Source organism: Sus scrofa, chromosome 6, assembly GCF_000003025.6.
Source record: "Sus scrofa isolate TJ Tabasco breed Duroc chromosome 6, Sscrofa11.1, whole genome shotgun sequence".
NCBI lineage: Eukaryota > Metazoa > Chordata > Mammalia > Artiodactyla > Suidae > Sus > Sus scrofa.
This window is the reverse complement of record NC_010448.4, coordinates 29,883,746-29,907,326: the sequence shown is the minus strand read 5'-3', so window position 1 is coordinate 29,907,326 and position 23,581 is coordinate 29,883,746. Positions and strand designations below refer to the sequence as shown.

Below are 23,581 nucleotides of genomic sequence, written 5' to 3'. Positions count from 1 at the left end.
GGGTTTCTGGAGGCTTTGTGACACGGGCAGGATGACTGAAACCACTGGCCATTGGGCACGAGTTCCCCCTCCAGCCCATCTCCCTTTTCCCGACCTTTTCCAGCGGTCAGGGGGCTGTGACGGCAAGTTCCAACCCTGGAATCACACGGTGGTTCTGGCACCCAACTTGCATCCTTAGGTGAGGTCCCCAATCACCTTGTTAACCTTTGGTGCTCTCATCGCTCAGGAAATCCCAAGGGTTTTAGAGCTCTTCAGCAGAAGCTGGACAAAGTTCAAACATACCGTTCTTTCTTTCTTTCTTTTTCTGTTTTTGGCTGTGCCCTCAGCATTGGGAGGTTTCCGGGCCAGGGATCAAACCCATACCACAGGAGTACCGAGAAGCACAGCAGTGGCCAAACCGGATTGATTCTTAACTGACTGAGCCACCGAGGAACTCCTATAGGTCTTCTGACATCACAATAGCCTATCACACTCTACAGACACTTTGCATGCCTGTTTTGCTCACTGAAGTACATCATGAGATCACTCTATGTCATTAAATATCACTACCTGACACTAACAGTCGCAGTACTTTATTCACGGCGTCTTAATTTATTTACCCAATTCCTTATCGACTGTTCCAGATTTTTGCAATAATATATAATTAGTACTGTGAGGAACATTCTGTACCTAAATCGTCATGCAAATTCATGAATATTTTTGGAGAAGTTCCAAGAAATTACATTTCTTTTTTTTTGCTTTTTTTTTGCTTTTCCTAGGGCCGCTCCTATGGCACATGGAGGTTCCCAGGCTAGGGGTCAAATCGGAGCTGCAACCACAGGCCTGCGCCAGAGCCACAGCAATGCCGGATCCGAGCCGCGTCTGCGACCTACACCACAGCTCACGGCAAATCCGGATCCTTAACTCAATAAGCAAGACCAGGGATCCACCCGCAACCTCATGGTTCCTAGTCGGATTCGTTAACCTCTGAGCCACGACAGGACCTCCAAGAAATTACATTTCTGAGTAAGAGTATGTTAACAGTTTTCTTCCAGGAGTTCCCGTCCTGGCTCAGCAGTTAACGACTAGTATCCTTGAGGATGATGGTTCGATCCACGGCCCCGCTCAGTGGGTTAAGGATCTGGCGTTGCCGTGAACTGTGGTGTAAGTCGCAAACGCGGCTCAGATCTGGAGTTGCTGTGGCTGTGATGTAGGCCGGCAGCTACAGCTCCGAGTCAGTCCCTAGCCTGGGAACCTCCAGATGCCACAAGTGTGGCCCTGAACACAAAAGAAAAAAAATAAAAATAAATACAAAGTTCCTTCCAGAAATAGTCCAACTACACTCCATTAACTGAATTTTTGGTATGCTTGGATTTATTAAAACTTTTTTTGGCTACTGAATAGGCAAAATTATGATAATAATTATCATCATCATTAAATATATAATTATGCTTTCCATTCTGCATTTATCTGAACACTAGAGACGTTGAATCTTTTTTGTAGAATAATAAGACACTTATCTCTAGAATGTTTTTTTCTTTTTTTGCTTTTGGGGCCACACCTGGAGCACATGGCGGTTCCCAGGCTAGGGGGTCAAATTGGAGCTGTAGCTGCCTGCCTAGGCCACAGCCACAGCAATGCCAGATCCAAGCCCCGTCTGTGACGACACCGCAGCTCACAGCACTACTGGATCCTTAACCCACTGAGCGAGGCCAGGGATCAAACTGGCATCCTCATGGGTACTAGTCTGGCTCATCACCCTGAGCCACAGCGGGAACTCCTGAGTCTTTAATTTTTGATTTTCTTCCTTTATAAATAATATGCCCAGCATTGACCTAGGGAACGTTCCCCCCGGGTGGAAATCAAGAGGATCTCTTTGGGGTTCTGACTCTGCTACTTGACAGCTGTGTCATCCAAGCACCTTAGTGCCTCAGCTACCACATCTACATACTGGGACCAGTGATGCCTGCTTTCTGGGGACACTGAGATCAGAAATGTGGCTTGTAATGTTCTGGGAAACATAAGCACAGACAGTGTGCAGGACAGAGTGTGGTTGCTCCTGGCTGTGTGACCTTGGGCAGATTCCCTAATCTCTCTGCGCCTCAGCTTTCTCAACTGCAAAATGGGGATAATAATAGAACCTATATCATGGGGCTGATCTGAAGATTAAATGAGTTAATATTTAAGGAGAATTTAGGAGTTCCCGTCGTGGCGCAGTGGTTAACGAATCCGACTAGGAACCATGAGGTTACGGGTTCGATCCCTGGCCTCGCTCAGTGGGTTAAGGATCCGGCATTGCCGTGAGCCGTGGTGGGGGTCGCAGACGCGGCTCAGATCTGGCGTTGCAGTGGCTGTGGCATAGGCTGGTGGCTACAGCTCTGATTAGACCCTAGCCTGGGAACCTCCATGTGCCGCGGGTGCGGCCCTAGAAAAGGCAGAGAGACCAAAAAAAAAAAAAAAAAAAAAAAAAAAAAAAAAAAAAAAAAAAAGAGAGAGAGAAAGAGTATTTAAAACAACCATTGGGATGCTGGGAGGGCTCAATAAGCAGCATTGATGATACCCTCTCCTGCCTCTTTAAGATCTGCTCTAGGGATATCGGGCTTGCCTGTGACGGGCTGATGATAGAATCTTCGCACGTTAGCGAGGCAAGTCCCTTACAGAAACCACTCCGTCCCCTTACACCTGGCAGACTGGGACCCAGAGCAGGCAAGGAAGTCACCCAAGGAAACCCAGCAAGTGAGTGGCTGGGGCAGGGCTAGAAGGCGGTTCTCCTAAGGCGGCCCCACAGTTATTTCATCCCTGCGCTGCTGCGTGCCCTAAACACCTGCCATTTAAGTGATAGCTCCCGGTTTCTGGAACTCTCCTGTGGACAAGAACACGCTTCCCTGTTGGCAGAATCCCGGTGGACCTAGAGCGGGCATCATGCAGCGCCCAGCAGAGAGCTGGTCTGGCCCCAGGGCAGGCAGGAAATGGTCCTTTCCGGGCCCAGCAGCATCCAGGCATCCTCCTTCCTTGCCCCAGGGCAGCCCGAGGCTCTGGGAAGGGAAGAGGGTCCGGGGTCACCACACAGGGGCCTGGGAGACCTTGGCGAGCCTGAGAAGCCCCCACTGGAAACCCCAGGTGGTCTCCGACCTAATCCAAGGTCTGAAGTTTGGTGTGTACAACTCACACTACTGGCCGAATCCTGTCAGTCCCAGGACCAACCTGACTGCAGGAGACAACACCTTGCTGAGCTCTGATTGAACCTCAGCACTTCTTCCATCTCCTTGCCCCTCCCAGGTGCTGCCAGGACCCAGTAGCGGGGCAGATGACCTCAGATCTATTTACCAACAGAAAGGAGAGGCTCATTCCGGAGTTTTCTGAAGACTGTCTCTACCTAAATATTTACACCCCTGCTGACCTGACAAAGAGGGGCAGACTGCCGGTAAGCAGTGAGAACCGCGGGTCCAGGCTGGTGTAGACTGGCAGGGATGAGGGCAGTCCTGGGAGGGGGCATCTCGGGCCATGGCTGGTCCAGGGGCCTCGGGGATTCCTTTACCACCACAGCCTAACCACGTCAGGGGACAAAAGGTTCCTCACCCCAGTTCCTCCCAGTGACCGACACAGGGCCTCTGGGGAGTCTGCTGTCCATCTGTAATGCACATTGTAATTTTTCCAACTTCTCTCATGCTAATAGATGGACAAGGAGGATGACTCATAATTGCTAGATTAGGAACCAGATTCCCAGAGAGGCTAACACACAATTTCCAAAAATGCTGGAGCAGGAAGGCACCTTGGAGACGAGCCAACTGCCCAAGCCCTCCTTCACAGATGGGGAAACTGAGGCCCAGAGGGGCGAAGGTGAGGTCACAGAGGCGGCTTGGCGGGACTAGAGCACGGTCTCCTGATGGTCACACTCCTGCTCTTTGACCCACACTAGCAAGTGGGGCCTGTGTGTGGCTTTTCCTCAGCACACAAAGACCCTCTCTGACAACTTCCAGTGTCCCACTGTCACAGGTTGGGGGACAGGGCCTGAAGCAACAAAGAGGCCCTTTCTTTTGCCTTTGACAACTGTCAAGAGTCTACTGTAGCTAATTTCCCTTCCTCATTATCTTTGGCCCAGGCTGAGGACCCCGTGAGTCAGGATTTCCCGAATAGACAGAAGCCCAGAGATGAGGCAGGTGTCCCGGCTCCGGCTAGCTGGGGGGACAGCTCAGCTGGAAAAGGAGGGGTCAGTGGGCTGGAGGCAGGAGGGTGAGAGCACCCATCCATCTCTAGGAACACGCTTCGCCTGGTGCCCAAGCGTGGGGGGTCTGTGAACTGGTGACTACACCCTGGCCCTGCACATGCTTGGCTCAAAGGGATGGGAACAGCAGTTAATGCATTCATTCATCCATTCATCCATTCACCCCTCTGTGAGCTCCTCAGTGCCCCCTACACGGAGCTAGAACTGGGCCTTAGGAGAAAGGAGGAACACGAGAGCTCGACCTCACAGCCTCTGCCTCCCGGGATCTTCCCATCTGGGCCACCCAGAGCTGGACACGCTTCCTCAGCAAACCACTGCTGACCCGGTTTGGCTCAGGCTGGACTCAGAGGTGACCGCACCCTCGGCCCCTCCCCCGGGGGCAGGCAGGGATTGAAGAGTAAGAGGTACGGGCTCCGGAAACCTGGAGGCAGGAGAACCTCCACTTACAGACACAGGCTCTGGGCCCAGGGTCTGGCTTTAAATCCTGGTTCTGCCTTTACTACCAGGGAGCCCAGGCTCTGTTTCCCCCAAACCGCGATAACCCCACCCGGGGTTCAGTGATGAGTATCAAGATTTATGTCAGTGTCTGGCCCAGCACCCGAGGCAAGTCTTCCTGAGGCATTAGTTAGAGACGAAGGAAGGAAATCCCTCCTGTCCCAGCAGCCAGCCTACTGCCCGTGGCCATGGGCTGCTGTGTGCTGGGCAGCTCACATGTGGGCTCTGGAGCCAGACTGCCAGGGTTCAAGTCCTGGTCCCCCATCTATCAGCAGTGTGGCCTTGGGGTGGTTTATCGTTTAATGCTTAGAATAATACTTGGCACATAGTGTATTTTTCAAGCTACTTTTTAGAATCGGTTATTACAATATCATTATTATATGCCACTCTCACTTCCTTGCTATATGTACTCTTTAAATTCAAGAGCCATGCAGTATGAATTGTGCCTCCGGTCTCAAACTCAATTCCTACCACATTCCCTGCCACCTAGTAGTTTTCAGATCATATTCATCGGAATGATTGAGGACTTTCTTTTTGTTTTTTTGTTTATTTGTTTGTTTGTTTGTTTGTTTTTAATGTGCCACACCTGTGGCATATGGAGGTCCCCAGACTAGGGGGCTAATCGGAGCTACAGCTGCAGGCCTAGGCCACAGACACAGCAATGCCAGATCTGAGCCCCACCTGCAACCTACGCCACAGCTCATGGCAACACCGGATTCTTAACCCACGGAGCAATGTCAGGGATCAAACCCGCAACTTCATGGTTCCTAGTCGGATTCATTTCTGCTGCACCACGACGGGAAATTCCTGATTGAGGACTTTTTGGAGGAGGCGGCTCTGAGGCTTCCTAGTGACGATGAGTGGGATTTAGGGAGCAGAAGAGGCAGCAGGAAGCTATGTTCAGAAGGGGTCCCACCCAGTGCATGTGCTTCTTAACACGGTATTTCACACACGAGAGAAGCTGATCTCACCCCACCAAGGAAACTAAGGTCAAGCTGAAATACAAGGGCCACTGCAGGCAGAACGTGCTGAGCTGCCTGAGGGTCCAGGAGTGAGGATGATGGGACTGCTGGGGAGAAGATGACACTCTCAGCCTTGGCTGCTCCCATGATGATGTTCTCAGCATGAAGAGCGCTGAGAGGAGGTGGCACTGGAGCTGGAGAGACAGGCAGGAGCAGTCCCTGAGAAGGAGGGTGGCCTGGGCCACGGCTGAGAGAATGGCTCAGTGACCACCCAGGGAGCCAGCTCTGCTTCCTATCACCAGTATGGTTGCTTCCTCCCCGTCCAGGTGATGGTGTGGATCCACGGAGGAGGTCTGGTGGTGGGCGGGGCTTCCACCTATGATGGACTGGCCCTCGCTGCGCATGAAAACGTGGTGGTGGTGGCCATCCAGTACCGCCTGGGCATCTGGGGATTCTTCAGGTAAGACCAGGGACTCTCCTCACGGCACACTGCCCTCCCCAGTGTGAGGGTGCTAGGACTCAGCTCTGGTCATGCAAGCCCTCCAGGGGACCTCGGTTCCCCGGTCAGGCATCCAAGTCCCCTCACACTGGGCGCCACCTACCTTCTCATTCCTCAGCCACCCTGGTCCACTTACTTCTGAGCTTTTGCTTGTACAATGCCTAATCAACCTGACAAACTCCTATTATCCCTGCAAAGCCCAAGCCAAATGTCCCCTGATCTGAAGTCCTCGTCTTTTTCACTGCTGCTGCCCCAGCAGAGGCGTACTTCTAGGATGACGGTGAACCCTCACCACCCCTGCGAGGGGCTTACACATCTTCCCTCAGGGGGAAGGAGGGGAGGAGTGGACTCAAGGTGGGAGCCCCGTGAGTTCTTGTGGGTGAAGGAACAGATGGCAGGAACCGGGAGCTTGGGGAGCATCAGCCCCAGGGGACACCACTCCTGGGGGGAATGTCGGGCTCACTCTCTCCATTTCCTTCTTGGAATTTGGCACACGCATCAGTGAAGCCTTGCGTCTCCTCCACGGAGTCTCCTGGTGACGGGAGCCTGGTTTCCTGCAGGCACAGTTTCTGAGCCTTTTCTGAGTGCACTGGCGCCGGGACCTCTTACCCTGAGATGGCCAATGGTGGCCTGGGGGAGGGGACCTCACCTCTCTGGAAAGTCCTCTGGGCTGGAGCAGGGGTGTCCAGGCGAGTCGGTCCCAGCATGTCCACCTTCCCTGAGACTCGCATTCCCCCCAAGGCTGTGCACCTGCTCCCAGTTCCACTATAACTGCGCACACTCCCCTGGCCTCTCCCCCAGCCTCTCTGCCACGTCAGTCAGGGTCTCACTCTGATCCGACACAGGGCCGCTCTGGTCCAGGTCACCAGGGACCCACAGCTCCTGCCCTCCCCCGCACCTGGCAGCATCCACGCATGGACCCTCAGGTCTTTGGGAAAAGCTCCCTTCTCTGGGCTCCAGCCACCTCCTGCCTCATGGCTGCTCCTTCTCAGCCCCTCCCTGACCCTCCTCCTCCCCGTCTCAGGCTCTGTGTGTGTCTCCCAAGCTGGTCCCCTGGGTCCCTGAGTCACCACAGGGGGCACTGCCAAGATGCCTGGTTTTAGCTCCGTTTCTCCTCTGAAAGCCACGTGTCCATCACTAACTACCTCCTGCCGCCTCCACGGGACGTCCAACGGACACTCACCTTCCAGGGACAGACGTCACCCTTGACTCCCACCGCCCTGCCTGCCCCCCAAACACCCCCACTTGCCCCACAGGGGCTCCTGCTCAGCTGCTGGCAGCTCCACCCTTCTGGCAACTCAGCCTGAAAGCCCTGTATTTGCCCAGACTCTTCTCTTGTCCTCCCACCCCGCATCCCATCCCCAGCACATGCTTTTGGCTCCACCTTTACAGCATAGGCAGAATCCAGCCACTTCTCACCTCCTGCCTTGTACTCACCCTATTCACAGCCCCCTGGGTCTCTGCCCTGGTCTGTTAGAAGAACACCTACCTTTATAACCCTGCTATTTTAAACCCTGTCCGAGCCACAGCGTAGCCAGGGTCGTCACTGAAGACACCAACCGAAGCGAGCCACCATCCCCTGCAATGTCTTCCAACCTCGCTTACAATGACACTGACATCCTTACCAAGGCCTTCAGGGCCCTCCGTAGCTGCATGTCCTAACCTCACCCTTTTGCTCCCTGGGCCCAGGGCCTTTCCACTTGCTGTATCTTCTGCCTGGAATTCCCTTCTTAGAATATTTACAAAGCGCACGTGCTTATTCACTCAAGTCTATACTCAGATATCACGGCCTCAAGGAGGCTGTCCTGGTCATGTGATCTGACATAGGACCCCACTGCCCTACTCCTGCTCTGTCCCCTCACCGGGTCTTACTTTTCCTGGATACACCTGCACCCCTGACATTGTACTCTAATCTCCTCTGTGCGTTTGTTTAGGATCTGAAGTGTGAGCTGGGTGTAGTCGGCGGTTTTGCCTGCTGTGCTCCACGCGTGCTTCTGCTCTTAGAACAGTGTTTGCCTCATAGCGGACGCTCAGTGACTGGAAGCAGGATGGATGTGCACAGCCCCACAGCACACAGGCCACAGGATGGGGGGCAGGCCAAGACCCCAGGGTCAGGGCTGGGGAAGCCTGGTCTTTCCCAGAAGCCTCAGCCAGCCCCCCAGCCCCGGCTGTGGTCCTGAGAGCCCTGGCTGACCTCCCTGCTGTCACCCCCACTCTGTTCTCTTACAGCACAGGGGACGAACACAGCCGGGGCAACTGGGGTCACTTGGACCAGGTGGCCGCACTGCACTGGGTCCAGGAGAACATCGCCAACTTTGGAGGCGACCCAGGCTCTGTGACCATCTTTGGAGAGTCAGCAGGAGGGGAAAGTGTCTCTGTTCTGGTAAGTGTTCCCGGCCCTGATGTGGCTGCTGATGGGACCCCTTGCAGACCAGTCAGTGTAGTCATGCAACTTTTATTTATGGGGCCTGACACTGGGCAGCACCAGATGATGGGAAGTTAATGGTTCAACCAGGAAGCTCAGAGCTCAGCTTAGTGTCCTGGGGCCATAAGGAACACCAGTCACAGCTGTAGCAGTGACGTTATTTCTGTCCCATGCTGGCTGAGGTCTACCTCACCTTCCTAATCATTTTACCCTTAGGACTCACCTGCCTTCGCTTGGGATGGGGCGGTGGCTATAAATTCTAAATATAAGGAAAATCCATGAACATCTGTCAGAGTGTCATTGTATTTCTTGTTGCCAGACTTACATGTCCGTGGGTCGGGAGCACTGAGACCAGGTCAGGGGCCTCCTCTGAGATGGGGTGATGGCGTGCCCATGACTGAGAGGGATGGGAGCCGTCTCTGGGAGTGAGGGATGGAGCTGGGCTGTAGGAACTGGGGGAGAGGAGGACGGGTCAGAAGATGGATGGGGGATGGGACAGAGCGTGTGGGACACAGACAGCACCTGGGACCCCGATTTGGGGCTGGCACTTGGGAGACCTGGAGGCAACCAAAGCTGGAAAACAGGATTAGAAGGTGCTGGGAGCTATAAACTAATCCTCCAGCTGCCTCACAGTTGAGCAGAGGCTCAGGGCTGTTACTGCGCTTTGAAAACATATGTCCGTTTCACAGTTAAACATAAAGAGTAAACTGCTCTAATATTTCATTGGGTGGACAAAAGTCCAGAGAACCCCAAAGAACAAAAGGCCATTTACAATCCCATTATCCATGGATAGTCTCTGGGAGCACTGTAATCTGTGCTTTTCTAGTGTTTATTCTCCTGACTTCCCCAGATCACCTGTCTGTCTGTCTAGCTCTCCATTTATCTATTTACCTACCTAGCTATTTATTAATCTATTTGGAATTTTTAAGCAAAAACTTTCCTTAGCATTACAATACAACATAAACTTTTCCCCAACCATGAAGCAATCTTTCATGTTAGTTTTGGGGGCAGCTGAAAACCATTGTAAGAATAAACAGAGCTCATTTACCCAAAGTCATAATATTGGAACCTTGAGTTACTTCCAGTTAGAAACACCACGAACATTCTTAACGATTGCTGAGTTTCTCCATGTTCTTTTTGCCTAGGAGGAATTCTGAGTAAAGGAATTGGGAATCAGAACCTTAACGTGTTGTGGGTTTAAAGTGTTCCCAAAAATTGCTCAGCTGTCTTTCAGACACTGCTGATCGTTATAAGCAGTGTACACGCCCACACGCCTGCTGTTCTGCCCCTCACTCTGCCCCTGGATGCCTCCAGCTGAGGGTTTCTAGCAGAACCTGGGCCCCAGGACCTCCAGGGGAGCAGCCCAGGGCAGATCCGTGGATGGGGTGGCTCTTGAAGACCCCTGAGCACTGACTCCATTTCTCCCGACTCGGCTCCCAGGTGTTGTCTCCCTTGGCCAAGAACCTCTTCCACCGGGCCATCTCTGAGAGTGGCGTGGCCTTCACTGCTGGCCTGGTCAGGAAGGACATGAAGGCTGCAGCTAAGGTAGGCCTCTCATGGCACTGTCCTCACACCCTTTGCCCTGCTCTCCTGCAGTTGTCAGGGGCCTCTCTTGCCCCGGGGTCCATCTGACCTCCTCGAAGGGCCACACAAGTGGGGAACGGCAAGGCCACAGCTCCCCCAGCCTCCCACTTGAACTGCTGAGCAAACTGGGGCAGAGAACAGAAGCTCTTGCCAAGGTCAGAGAGTGATCAGGGCAGAGCTGGACTCAAGCAGGGGACTCCGGACTGCCGGCCCCACGCAGTCTCCACTGAGCACACTTCCCAAACTGCGCCCCGTCGGGGGCTGGGCCAAGCCACTGGCACCATGTGGCCTGGAGTGGATTCTCCCAGGGGCCATGTGACTGGGGTGGGGTCCTGGTATTCCTTCATTCCTTCACTCAACAAATAGTTTGGACATAGCCTGACAGCTAGCAACCTCACGAAGCTTCTGTCTAAGGGAGGAGACAGATTCATGATGACATAATCACATGGATTATAAAATGTCACCCGTGACTAGAGCAATAGAGGAGAGGTTCGCGCTGTCACCACAATAGCCAAAAGGAGCACTGAGTCCAGTGTGTAGGGATGGCTATCAGGAAAGGCTTCCCGAAAGAAGGGATCCATGAGTTGGGATGTGAAGATGAGCGGTAACTTGCATGGTGAGGAAAGAATATGCAGGCAGAGGGCACAGCCTGTGCAAACGTCCTGAGGCAGGAGCAAGTATGTCAAGCGAGAGAGAGTGAGGATGGCTGGCCGTGGCCAGAGCAGAAAGAGCAGATGGAACGGGGCCTGAGCTGAGGATGGGGCCACTGGCAGGGGCGTGCCGCCTAGGCCCCTGGTGAGGACGTGGCCTCTATTTGGAGAGTGTTATGAAGCCAAGGAAGGGAGAGCTCTGCTGAGGAGGGCCCTGGAGTCAGGCATGAGGAGCATCTTGGTGGGGCTGAGAGAGCTGGCTTGGGGGAGGGGCGGGGGCAGCAGCCAGACTTAAAGGGACTGGCCCGTAGCAGGGGAGGAGACAAAGACCCCAAGAATTTTTAAAAAAATTGCTGAGAATGTTTCCTATTCTCAGTTGTAAAGCACAGAAGCCCATTTTACCAAGTTGAGTCAAGAACGTGGAATCTATTGAAAGGAAACAAAGGTGGCAGAAACGGGGCTGGATTTCCCTATCCAACAGGACCAGAAATTGGCAGAAGAAAGAAGCTAACATGCTTATTCTTGCTTTTGCTTCCCCCCTTCTCGTCCTCCCTCTGTGCTCTTGAATTTATTTGGTTCACCAAATAGGTACTGAGCACTGATTGTAAGTCAGACACTGGATCGGGCTCTGGCAGCCCCCACACACTCTCCTGGTGCCGCCATCCTGCAGCCTGACTTCTCTCATCTGCACCTTCCCCTCTGGCTGCACTTTGCAAGTGTCTGGCCTGAGGCCAAATGGCTGCTAATCAGATGAGCGGAGACTTGAAATGAGACAGTGGGATTCTGGACTCCATGCTCTTAAACCCCGCTCATTGCGGCCTCTCTGCGGCTGTGGTGTTCAACTTTGAGACAATTATGCCCACTTTACAAGAGATAAGGTGACAGAGGCTGAGGAGTATAATTGTCATGACTGGGACCCAGGACCCATGCCTAAGGTCTGCAGTATTTCTGCCACCATGTGCCGCCTTTAGAAATTGAGGCTGGGATAGAACATGTCACTATTGGTGGAGGAAAGGGACATGGCTCTTGAATCGTGCTGTCGCCTATGATCTCTGCAGCAAATTGCTGTCCTTGCTGGGTGTAAAACCACCACCTCGGCTGTCTTTGTTCACTGCCTGCGCCAGAAGTCGGAGGACGAGCTCTTGGACTTAACGCTGAAGATGGTAGGTACACCTGCTCTCGTGGCCACACAAGCGCCCTACCCTGTGAACATGGCCCCAGACTTCAATTCAGCTGACGCCTTGCCCTGGAAAAACCACCTGAAACAGGGTTTCGCGTCTTAGGAACAGTGTCTGCCTCTGGCTCTCAAAGGGGAATTTCCTTTTTTCTTATGTGTTATGGAATATCTCAAACTTGAGCAAAGACAAAAGAAAAAAACAACAACAACATAACCAACAACTGTGTAAAAGCCATCACATCTATCAAAACTTACTTTTTCCAATCTTGTATTTTAAGAGATGAAACACTACATATTTTCAGAGTTAGTTCCCGTCCTGAATTTGGGAATGGCCTTCTTTAGAACCAAGACTTGGAGAAAAGCTGTCCTAATCTGTCTCATTTAATTCAGAAACCACCACAATTATAACCCAAGTGGCTCAATTTCACGATTTCTGAGCACCTGCCTCAGTTGAGAGTCTAACATAACCCTTCATCCACTCATCCCTCCACCCACCCATTCATCCATCTACTCATCCACCCATCCATTCATCCTCTTCTTACACAACTCTCCATCCAGCAGTGAATCCAACTGTCCATATCTTTTCTTAAGTCTAATATCAATTCATCTATAACTTTCACGCATCTATATCAACCATCCATCCATCCCTCTAAAATCAGTGATCCATCCATCACCTAATCTGACAGCTATCATCCACTTATCCATCCAATTCGCCCATATTCCATGTACGGACTAATTCCATCCATCGGTCACAGCGTGGATGGTAGGGACATAGTTGATACAGTTCCTGCTCACAAGGAACGCTTCAAGGAGGAACACAGCCACATACCCAGTGGACTAAGTGTGGTGGGAATACAGAGAGAGAAGCACTCATTACACTGAGCAGGGATGCTTCACAGAGAAGGTGACGTTCCAGAACTGATGGAGGCTATGGTCATGGGTCATCACAGGAAGCTGCTGCAAGACCGATGCCCAGAGAATACAGCATCAGGCAGAGCCAGCGGCAACTCCTGGAGTAGCCTGGCTGCTGGACTCACTGTCCGGACCCTGGACTCCTGAGGATACTCCTGGACTCCCAGGGGCCAGCCACTACCCCTGGACGCTGCTCTGTTTCCATGGGTTAAGTCCCATGTAGCCCTGGATCCTGGTCTCTCAGGCTCAGATAAGGTGACCGATGTGCTCAGAGACAAAAACACAAGGTGTTCTGATGCCTGGGAAGAGGCACATGTATTTAGGCAACTCTCCATGTGGTGCAAGACATCCAGCTCCTAAAGGGACAGGTGGTGACTTTGGGAAAACTGAGAGAGCCTAAGAGCCCTTTGTTATCATTCTGAGAGTTTCTGAGATCATGTGATGCTGTGATGATCCGCTCTCCCCAGCAAACACACACACACACACACACACACACACACACACACACACACACACACACACACACACTCCTAGATGGCAGGTCTACAATCTGTAATAGAGGGACCCTTACTGGTGACATCCTGCATGCTGGTCAGACGTGTTAGCTACAGTGTCACAACAAATCCAGTACACTCTTGGTGAACTCACAACGAAGAGAAACGTGAGGTAGAGTGGATTTCAGTGGCTTTGTATTAGTCAGGATTTTCTAATGCCAGATGAGAAAATGCACCTCAAAGTGTGGTAACAGAATCTTTAGGGAACTTACCGAAAAGTCCAGGAGTTCGGGGCTTCAGGCTTGTCCGGATCCAGATGCACCTGTGATATTATTAAGAAACTCTGTCCCTCGGATTTTTAACTTTTTGTGTTGGCTTCATTCTCAGGCAGGTTTGCTCCCTGAGGAGATTAAGGAAACAACAGCTCTTTAGACTTACATTCCATCTCAGTAACTTTCTCAATAACTCCAGCCAAAGTTTCGGGTAAACTCTATTGAACTGACAGGTATATGTGTGCATCGCTGAAATGATCCCTGTGGTCAGGGAGGTGGTGCACCCAGGTCACATATAGATGCCTGGATTCTTGGGGTGGAGGGGCTAAAAGGGGGACCCCTAAAGGAAATTAGGGTGTTGTTTTGTGGGGGAACAAGAAGGAATTCGGGTGGAGGACACTCAGGCACAAACAACTGTCCTTCCTAGAGCTCCCCTCCCCCACCCCACACCCTCACCCAGTGCTCATGCCCAGGGGAGCCAGTGTCCTGCTTTTCCCGGGAGATTTCTCACCCCTCCTTCTGCCTTTGTCTTCACAGAAATTTTTCGCTCTTGATTTGCATGGAGACCCCAGAGAGGTAAGGACTTTTGGTTTCTTAATTACATGTTTTAAGCCTTGATACCTTAATCTTCAGCTAATAAAAAGGAAAGAATGAAGGACTTCTTCATAGAATCATGGTACCTCCTTGCATTTACTTGTTGGAGTCAGAGAGGGACAGTGGCTTGTCTGGGTCACACAGCCAGGAGACCAGACACAGGACCAGAACCAGTCCTCTGACTGACTCCCAGTCCAGCACTCTCAGTTAGGAATCCTGTGTCCCTGTGTCCCCCACCCCCTCATCTTGTTTCCATCGCCAAACATGCCCCATTGGGAGAAGGCTGGACTAGAAACTCCCACTGTGGAGGGTGGGGGTGGGGACCACTGGATGAAGGGCTCTGTCCCAAGGAGCCCGGATCTTCTCCTGGGAGGGTGCAGGGTGACCGGGTGTGCAAGCTGCACTGTTGGCAGGGTCCCAAGGAAAGGAGCCACGAGTCTCAGGGCTGAGGACACCACCCTCTTCCCAGCCTCGTGGGAAGCTCCAGCAGCAGCCTCCCCAGGGCCGGGCAAACATTGCCCTTGTCAGCTGGTGTTTTGTGGTAACTCCATATTACACAAAACTAACTGTCCATACAAAACACATATTACATAAAGTATCTTCAAAGAGAAAAATAACAACACAAGGTGGGGAAATGAGTTCATATGCCCTCAGGAACCTGCCTCTGGGTTCCCCCTGGAGCTGTGGCTTTTGTATTCTCCAAATCCCAGAGTCGCAGTAACGTTGCAGAAGTGACAAGTAAGTACCACAGATAATGAGAACTGACTGTAGATGGAGAGATACACATATACTTCTAATCTTACACTCGTCATACTGTCTATTTTTATACCAACCGGAGTGGAGATCTGCCCCCATCACCTGACCCCTGCTGGCCCCTGGTCAGAGCTCTGCCCTCTGGGGTCCACAGACTTGGCCCTTTGTTATAGGACCCCGACTGTGTGGCCACGGATCATGGGCACACAGGTCTGTGATGCTGGCTGTGAGCTCAGACAGGTGGAGAGGGGGCCGTGGGTGAGACCTCAAGAGGGGACCACACTGCCCTCTTCCCCAGAGCCATCCCTTCCTGACCACTGTGGTGGATGGAGTGCTGCTGCCCAAGATGCCTGAAGAGATTCTGGCTGAAAAGGATTTCAACACTGTCCCCTACATCGTGGGAATCAACAAGCAAGAGTTTGGCTGGCTTCTGCCAACGGTGAGAAAGCGCAGGCTTCTTACACTCGACAGAGGCCCCACCTGTCACATGACCTCTCCCGTCTCTGCTCACAGGACCCTCCTTCTACTGACCCCTCTCTGGGACCAGGGCAGCTGTGCCCTTCACGCAAGCTGACATTTCCATGGACACCTTCTCCACAGTGGCCCAGCTGTCACCTGGGTGGAGTGGCCCTGGAGACCCTTGTCCCCAAACACTGTCTGATTGTCTTCCCATCCAGGAACCCTGAAATGTCAGTGCCGGGAAGGCTGGTAGAGATAATCAGGGGGCAGATGAGTCCCCGAGGCCTGGAAAGGGGAAGGGGCTCGGGAGTTAAGGAGACCGAGGCCCGGGACCCTCAGCCCCTCCCCCTGGGCTTGGTGCTTTCCTAGTTTCTCCATAAAACCTCACACAACCTCCCACTCATCTCACTGAGGTGTGAGTATCTCAAAGGACTGGGACGCTTAACAATGACACCGTCTTCTTTGCATGCTTTGATCTCTAGAAAGAAAGCCCACTTCTTGATTTTGCCAAACTCATCAAAGATCCATGCCAGTCAAGATAACAAAGGGACCTTCAGCCTGCAGACAGGTCTCAGCCTGCATTGGTTTGGTCCCCTGGTCACTTTGGTTCTTCCTGCCGGTTCCTGATGATTCACCATTGCTCACCCTTTGTTTTAACAGATGATGGGCTTCCCCCTCTCTGAAGGCAAGCTGGACCAGAAGACGGCCACGTCACTCCTGTGGAAGTCCTACCCCATCGCTGTAAGAGTCTAGGAATCTGGGAATTGGCTGAGCCCCAACGAGGGGCAGGAGATTTTCCCACTTTCAGAGTAACTGTTGGAAGAATGTGGACTGGGATCAGAGGGTTCTGCCTGATTCTTTTTCCTTTCCCCATCACTCCTCCTGTGTAGACAGAGGGGGGCAGTTTGCACAGGTCTCAGGAGGTTCACCATTAACATGAGGAGGGTCACTCACCAGGGGTGGTGAAACTCCAGAAATGCCAAAACTAAAGCCACTAAGTCAACAAATAGGTTTAGTAAGAGTTTATTGTACATATAAAAATAGTTTGTGACCCAAGAGCTTCCAACTTCAAAGACTGATATGAAGCTGGGGGTCTGAAGTGGCAGGATGGCTTATAAAGCGGAAACGAGAACGTTGTTAAACTTTCCAGTGATCGCTTCTTAGAGTAGAGGTTTCCAGATGGCAAGGATTGGTTAAAAAAGAGATTATCTCATACCATTTTAGGGAGTTGACTTTATTTTGTGATTGTTAGAGGCATTTGCAAAAAATTACCTAAGCTGAGCTTTGCTCATGTGCATGAAACAAGCTTGAGTTTGTTTTGTTCACATGGCTGATATGGTTTTGTCTACACAGGTCGTTCTTCAGTCTGGTCTCCGCGTTGTATTTCATTTTAACAGTGGTCACTTTCCCTCTCGATTTATTTCAGAACATCCCTGAGGAACTGACTCCAGTGGCCACTGACAAGTATTTGGGGGGGACAGACGACCCCGTCAAAAAGAAAGACCTGTTCCTGGACTTGATGGGGGATGTGGTGTTTGGTGTCCCATCTGTGACGGTGGCCCGTCAACACAGAGGTGAGTCCCAGACACTGGACAGGAGAGGGACACGGCCTTGCCAGCTTCCCTGACTGTCCTGCCCAGCCCTCAGCATAAACACCTAGGTGGAAACTGCTGAGGTCATGCATCTGAGGCTGACCGAATTTGCCCTGGGTTGCGGGGGGGGGGGGGCAAGGCACTCACCTATTTTGGTTTCCATCAGAAAAAGACTCCCAGAAGAGGATCCAAAGGCAAGGGGTTTATTTGAGAGGTGATCCTAGAAAACACCATTAGAAGAGTAGATTAGTGATGTAAAGGAGAGGAAGCCAACCCACACTGCACTGTCAAGCTGGCATCACTGCTGACACCTGGGGCTGGGGGGCTCTGGGAACCAGCAGAAGACAGGTCTCAGGGTTATCCCGAGGGAGAGGTGGGAGAGCTGGGCTAGTTCTCCTCCTCCTTGGACAAGTCAGTCCCCAAGGTGGTTGAAGGCAGTCCCCAAGGTGTGTTGCTAAGTGTCTGGTGCTTCGACTGCTGCACACGTGGGCAGAGCAGTCTCTGGTGGCCAAAGGCCTCAGACAAAGAGCTACAGATGCTGGAGGCAAGTCAGGCTGGCCTGCTCTGAAGAGGGGCTGTGGTCAGGCCCCAACAGCATCTGCCCCAGGCTCCTCACCTGAATTACCGTGATCTGCGGGGCCACCGGGAAGATACGGGAAGTTTTGTCTTGGAAGGTGTCCGAGGTCAGGGCTAGCTGCAAACTAGTCTGCTAATCAACGGACCTGGGGTGGAGTGTGGCCAAGGATAGGATCCGAAGTACTGTCTGGGACCAAGAAGGCTGAATTGAGTGAGCAGGGATTGTGTGGCGCCCATGGTCTGGAGAATGCTGGTGTCTGCAGCCGGCCTCCTTCCATCCCAGTGTGAGCTGGGTCTCCCAGCACCTTCCAACCTCACCCAGGGCTGTGGGGGTGGGAGGTCAGGGGCGGATGAGTCACCTGGAGAGGAGGTGTCCCTTTGGGGGCCTTGCTGAGGTCCTCACAGGACCCTTCCTTTTCTAGGAGCCCTCCTTCACCTGGTCTGCAAGCCAGGAAACGGATCTCTGCTCCAGAACTCTCTCTCTAAACATACCGAAAGAGTTTGTTTTTAAATGATTTTTATAGTTTCCATTATAATTGATTACAGTATTCTGTCAAGTCATATATATATATATATTTTTTTTTTTCTTTTCTCACATTACCTCCATGTGTTCCATTACAATGATTGGATATAGTTCCTGTGCTCCTCAGCAGGCTCTCATTGCTTACCACTCAAATGCAACAGTTTGCATCTATTACCCAGACTCCAGTCCTTCCCTTCCCTTGCACGACAGTCTGTTTTCCACGCCATGAGTTTCTTTTCTGTGGAAATTTCATTTGTGCTGTATATTAGATTCCAGATAGAATGTTTATATGGTATTTGTCTTTCTTTTTGACTTACTTCACTAAGCATGAGACTCTAGTTCATCAACGAAAGAGTCTTAAATTCAGATCCTTGGAAGCATAATTAAACCTATCTACAGCTGACCTAGTATGTGCCCAAGCGTTCAGCACAGTCACGTACAGGTGCTGGTTACCACGTCCTGCTCCCAAGCTCCTCAGGAAGCTCTTCTGCCAGGGGCTGCCTGGGGTCAAATCTGTTCTTTCATAAACTTGTCTTGCTTCTTCCTACATGTCTGATTTGTGGTTCCCTCTTCTGCATTGCCTGCGGTTCCCACCATCCTGGGCTTGGGTTTTACTCATCTGCTCTCTCATGACACTGCGTTCAGAAACTAGATCTCACTCATAATTCCTCCTTTAGACGTACCTGCTCTAAATTTTTGTCTTCTAATGGGCTTTCCAGGTCTTATGCGTAACGTAAAAATTAATTCCATGTTATGTTCTTGTTCAGAGAACACCATACAATGGGCATTTCCTTAAAAATCCGTAAAAATCATTGAACATATTTCTTATTTCATGGAATGAGCGATTAAAATGTATTTGGCATTCCTGCCCTCTTGAACATTTAATGTCGCTGCTCAAAGGTCGATGCTACGGAGAACATGCTGCTCAGCCTTATGTGCATAAACCTTTACCAACGTCTCTAAGTATTTTCTCAGGACTGGTTTTCAGAAGTGAAAGTATTAGGCTACACTGTGGCAGTATTTTGAAATACTTCAAACATGTGCTGAAATTGCTTTCCAATGTTCTAAGAACGTGGATTTCTTAATTCGCTCAAGTGGGATATTAAGACTACAGAATAATAATAGTGGGAAAATTAAAAAAAAACAAAATAAAAATAGTGAGGCCAGTTTCTTCAGCACTTTCTCACCAAAAAAAAAAAAAAAAAGAGAGAGAGAGAGAGAGAGAATATCATACTATTTTAATTTGCATATTTTTGGTTACTAGCTCTCTCCTTCCCTCTGCTTCTGTTGTTGTTCCTAATTATTATCAAAATCTGTGACCTACATTCCTTCGAAAAAGTGTGATTGTAGGAGTTTAGAAATATCAGTGGTTTGGGAGTGCCCGTCGTGGCGCAGAGGAAACGAATCTGACTAGCACCCTGGAGGACGCAGGTTAGATCCCTGCCCTCTCTCGGTGGGTTAAGGATCCAGCACTGCCGTGCACTGTGGTGTAGGTTGCTGACGCGGCTCAGATCCTGTGTTGCCGTGGCGGTGGTGTAGGTCAGTGTCTACAGCTCCCATTTGCCCCCTAACCCGGTAACCTCCATATGCTGAGGGTGCGGCCCTAAAGAGACACGCACACAAAACAATCAGTGGTGTAAGTCAGACAGAATACAGAGGAGGAGGAGGAGCAAAAGGAAGAGGAGCATGCTGCCAAAAATAAGTTCCCTCTGACACAGAAGGTCTGTCCTCTACCGTTGGGATCTGAGTTCCTTTCTAACACTGTGCGTGGCACGGGCAAAGTTCATCCACCACCACCACCCCCTTTCAGAGAGTCCTGCTTGACCTTGAAGCTGCTGTGGAACACGTAGATTATCTAGTCACAGAAGGACTGGTTCTTTCAAACAACATTTATCTTGAAAAACCAACAGGCAGTGAGGGAGGCAATTAAATAAGCTCTTCTCCATCCTCTTGTTGGGAAGGTGTACATTGTTAGAATATTAGTGAGCGGATATTTAATGATACGGAGAACTCGTGAGAGTCATACGAAGTAACTTACACAATATTTTCGTTCATTTTCCGTTTTCCGGCATTTTCCAAATTTGATAGGATGCCCAAGGCGGGGGGGACGTTGTAACATTTCCCCACCGGTCTGACTTGGGGCCTGCCCCTGCCCCTGTCAGTCACTCGCCGTGGGCATCGTGACCCATGCACAGTGCGGAGCTCCCCAGGCGGGTGGCCCACAAGGTAGGCCCGCAGGAGCAGGATGGGCACCTGTGCTGCAGCATCAGCAGTGACATCCTCTGGGGGCTTGGACATGGGGTGGTGACAGCCAGGGCAGGGGAGAGGGGGAGAGAGCACCATCCCCCTTCTCGGCTCCTCTCCCATGTGTCACGGCCTTAACACTCCCTGGGCCAAGCGGAAGGAAAGACAGGACAGATGACAGAGAAAAAGGCAATGCTGAATTACGGTTTCCTGAGACACAAGAGACAGAGTGGCCCTTTCTGCACAGGTTTGTCTTTAAGTGTTGCACTTTCAGACCAGCAGCTTGCATTCAATCGAATTTGTTCCCCTTGTTAGAATAGGTGTGAACAACCATGGAAACGCTCCAAAACGGGGCAGAACAGAAGGTATCTTTGGGTGGCAGATATTCTCCGAGGGACCAAACGCTAGCCTGACATCAGTGCAATACAGTGAAGGGTGTGTGTATGTAGAAGTCCCTGTGTGTGAATCCATCGGAAGGAGCTTAAGTAAATTGACCCGGAGTCGCTATGATGACGGTTGTTTCGAACGGATCTACCCAAGGTTTCCACATGCATTCATCCATTCGATCCTCACGCACTTGTTTTTTCGCCAAATAAATAACCTGGCTCAAATCCAGGTGCAGCCTCCCAACCTACATGCCCTTAAGCAAGGCACAGAACTTTCCCAAAACTCTGCTTCTCTATTGGGCTGGTGGCCAGGGACTTGCTGCAGGGACACGCAGGGACACACAGGGTCCAGCTCACAGCTGCTACGCACAATGGGCAGCTGCTCTTAATACTGCTGTTGTTCACTGAGGACCAGGAACTCCCCCAATTTCCTGGCTGCTCACGGCCCCTGGGAGACCCTGACACCATCCAGGTGTGTGTCTGCTGACATGCACTGTGCGTGAATCCATGTCTTTCAGATGCAGGAGCCCCCACCTACATGTATGAGTTTCAGTATCGCCCAAGCTTCTCATCGGACAAGAAACCCAAGACGGTGATCGGGGACCACGGGGATGAGATCTTCTCCGTCTTTGGGGCTCCATTTTTAAGAGGTGATGGCCCTTTGGTGACCACAACCTTGGAGTTAGGAGATCTGGGTTCAAGTCTTGGTCTCGTGGCCTTGGGCAAGTTCCTCCTTCTTTCCAGGTCTTAATCCATCTTAAAGGCGTTGAACGACAAAGGCGCCCAACCTTTCTCTTGGTCTCATGTGCGTGATGGAGAAGGTGTATCCTTGTGCCCTCCCTCATTCATGGCCACTCCAAGAATCCAGCCTCAATAAAACAGGTGGGGGGGTCACCTGCAGGGGGCGCTCAAGGGCTAGAAAGGCAGGACTCACTGCCCACTCACAAGAGCAAATCGGAATGTGAGTGAGAATAAGGTTAGAACTGCAGTTAACCCTGACTCAAGGCTAATGTGGGTCTGACTGTCCCAAGTTCGTAACTTTTAATATTTTCATATCTTTTGAATAATATTTTAACGAAAAACATTTTACGAAAATTTTCTATTCCCTGACGATCAGCAGTTAAAGACAACTTGTGTGTGATACACCCAGAAGATCTGGGCATTTCCTGGCTGGGTGACTCTTTGGGGACATTGCAGCTTGGTTATATCTGAGATTTTAAGAAAATGTGTGTGGGAGAGCATCTTGTTAGGTGGGGCTACGATAATGAAAATCCTGGGGTGTGGCCCTGTGACCTGAGGGGGAGGGCCGCCCAGTGGGCACAAAAGACCAAGGCAGCCAGCTGCTGGACTGAGCCCTGCCTTGGTTGGTAACTGTCGAGCTGAAAGTGCATGTGAAGGTCTTCTTATCAGGCAGGTTTTGACTCAGTAGGTCTGGGGTAAGGGCTCAGTTTCTGAACGTCTAACCCGCTCTCAAGTGCTGTGACGGCCCGCGAACCACACTTTGAGTAGCGAGGGCTGCGTCTCCTCCCCACAGGCGATGCCCCAGAAGAGGAGGTCAGTCTCAGCAAGACGGTGATGAAATTCTGGGCCAACTTTGCTCGCAGTGGGTGAGCCGGGGGCAAAAATGGGGCGGAGTTGGGAAGGGGCAGGGAAGAGCACGGTCGCGCGGAGGAACGTTCACCGTGTGATGGGCAAACTCCGGGCCCTGTGACCTCTGACACGAGAGCTCCCTCAAAGGACAGGCTGCCCAGGAGGTGGGGCGCCTTCTGTCTCTGCGGGCACTAGAGACTCTTGGCAGAGGCTGAAGCCACGGGGTCCCTGACAACCTCAGAGGGTTGCTGGGATGACACAGTCGCTTTGGGCAATTTCTGTTTGATTCTGCTCTCAGGAACCCCAATGGGGAGGGGCTGCCCCATTGGCCGATGTACGACCAGGAAGAAGGGTACCTTCAGATCGGCGTCAACACCCAGGCAGCCAAGAGGCTGAAAGGTGAAGAAGTGGCCTTCTGGAACGATCTCCTGTCCAAGGAGGCAGCAAAGAAGCCACCCAAGATAAAGCATGCTGAGCTGTGAAGGGGAGGCTCGGCTGACCTTGAGGGCTTGTGGGACCGCAGGCAGGAGCAGTCTACCGAAGGCGTTGATGGGCCAGGAGGTATCTTCTTGTGGAGGCTGGGGAATTAGCGGGTGGGAGTGGCGGAGATCAGGGAGGGGGAATTTCTGTAGCTGCGGCCTCAATTTTAGAAATAAATGTTCTTTTGGAGACCAAGTCGGTGTCTCAGACTCGGGCTGGAATTAAGTCATTCTCTCTAGGGGGAGGGAAGGATGAAGACTGAGGGCACCATTGACAGCAAGGCGACTCTGGACAGGCAGAGTCCAGCAGGCTGTCCCCTGGGAGCTGCCAAGCGGGGCTCTGTGTCTGCTCCATGGCCCTGGACCCTCAACAAGTCCAACAAGAGGGTGTGGGTGCTCAGAGTGCAGTGTCCCTCTCCTCCCGGGCAGCTTTCTGGAGAGACGGAGGTGGCACCGACTGAGGATGTCCCTGGAGCGGGAAAGAAGGGGCCTCGCCCCGGCGACACTGTGCTCAGTGCTGTGGCCCTTACTGACCCTTCCACAGGCCTAGAATTCTTTCTCCTTCAACCTACGCATTATCCTTCCAGGCCCTTCTCCGAGGCCTTGTACTCCAACAGCTCATCTGCACCCTTTCTGCAGCCTAGTCGACATCAGGTCCAGGCACTTGGACCCACCTTGGAGTGAGTCCCTAAGTGTCACTAGCAACTGCCT

General features: G+C 51.8%; 1 protein-coding gene across 8 annotated transcripts in view; it reads left to right on the top strand.

The window, feature by feature from the left end:
• The window catches only part of CES1 (carboxylesterase 1), a 29,082-nt gene extending 6,004 nt beyond the window's left edge, over nt 1–23,078 (top strand). For 2 of the 8 annotated variants that reach the window (XM_021093560.1, XM_021093562.1), the window contains 12 exons: nt 3,259–3,403; nt 5,988–6,121; nt 8,390–8,543; nt 10,026–10,130; nt 11,878–11,982; nt 14,212–14,250; nt 15,320–15,460; nt 16,141–16,221; nt 16,907–17,054; nt 21,320–21,451; nt 22,336–22,408; nt 22,690–23,078. In XM_021093560.1, coding sequence (XP_020949219.1) covers nt 3,259–3,403; nt 5,988–6,121; nt 8,390–8,543; nt 10,026–10,130; nt 11,878–11,982; nt 14,212–14,250; nt 15,320–15,460; nt 16,141–16,221; nt 16,907–17,054; nt 21,320–21,451; nt 22,336–22,408; nt 22,690–22,873 — 1,441 coding nt within the window. In that variant the 3' untranslated portion in view covers nt 22,874–23,078. 8 annotated transcript variants of the gene reach the window in all.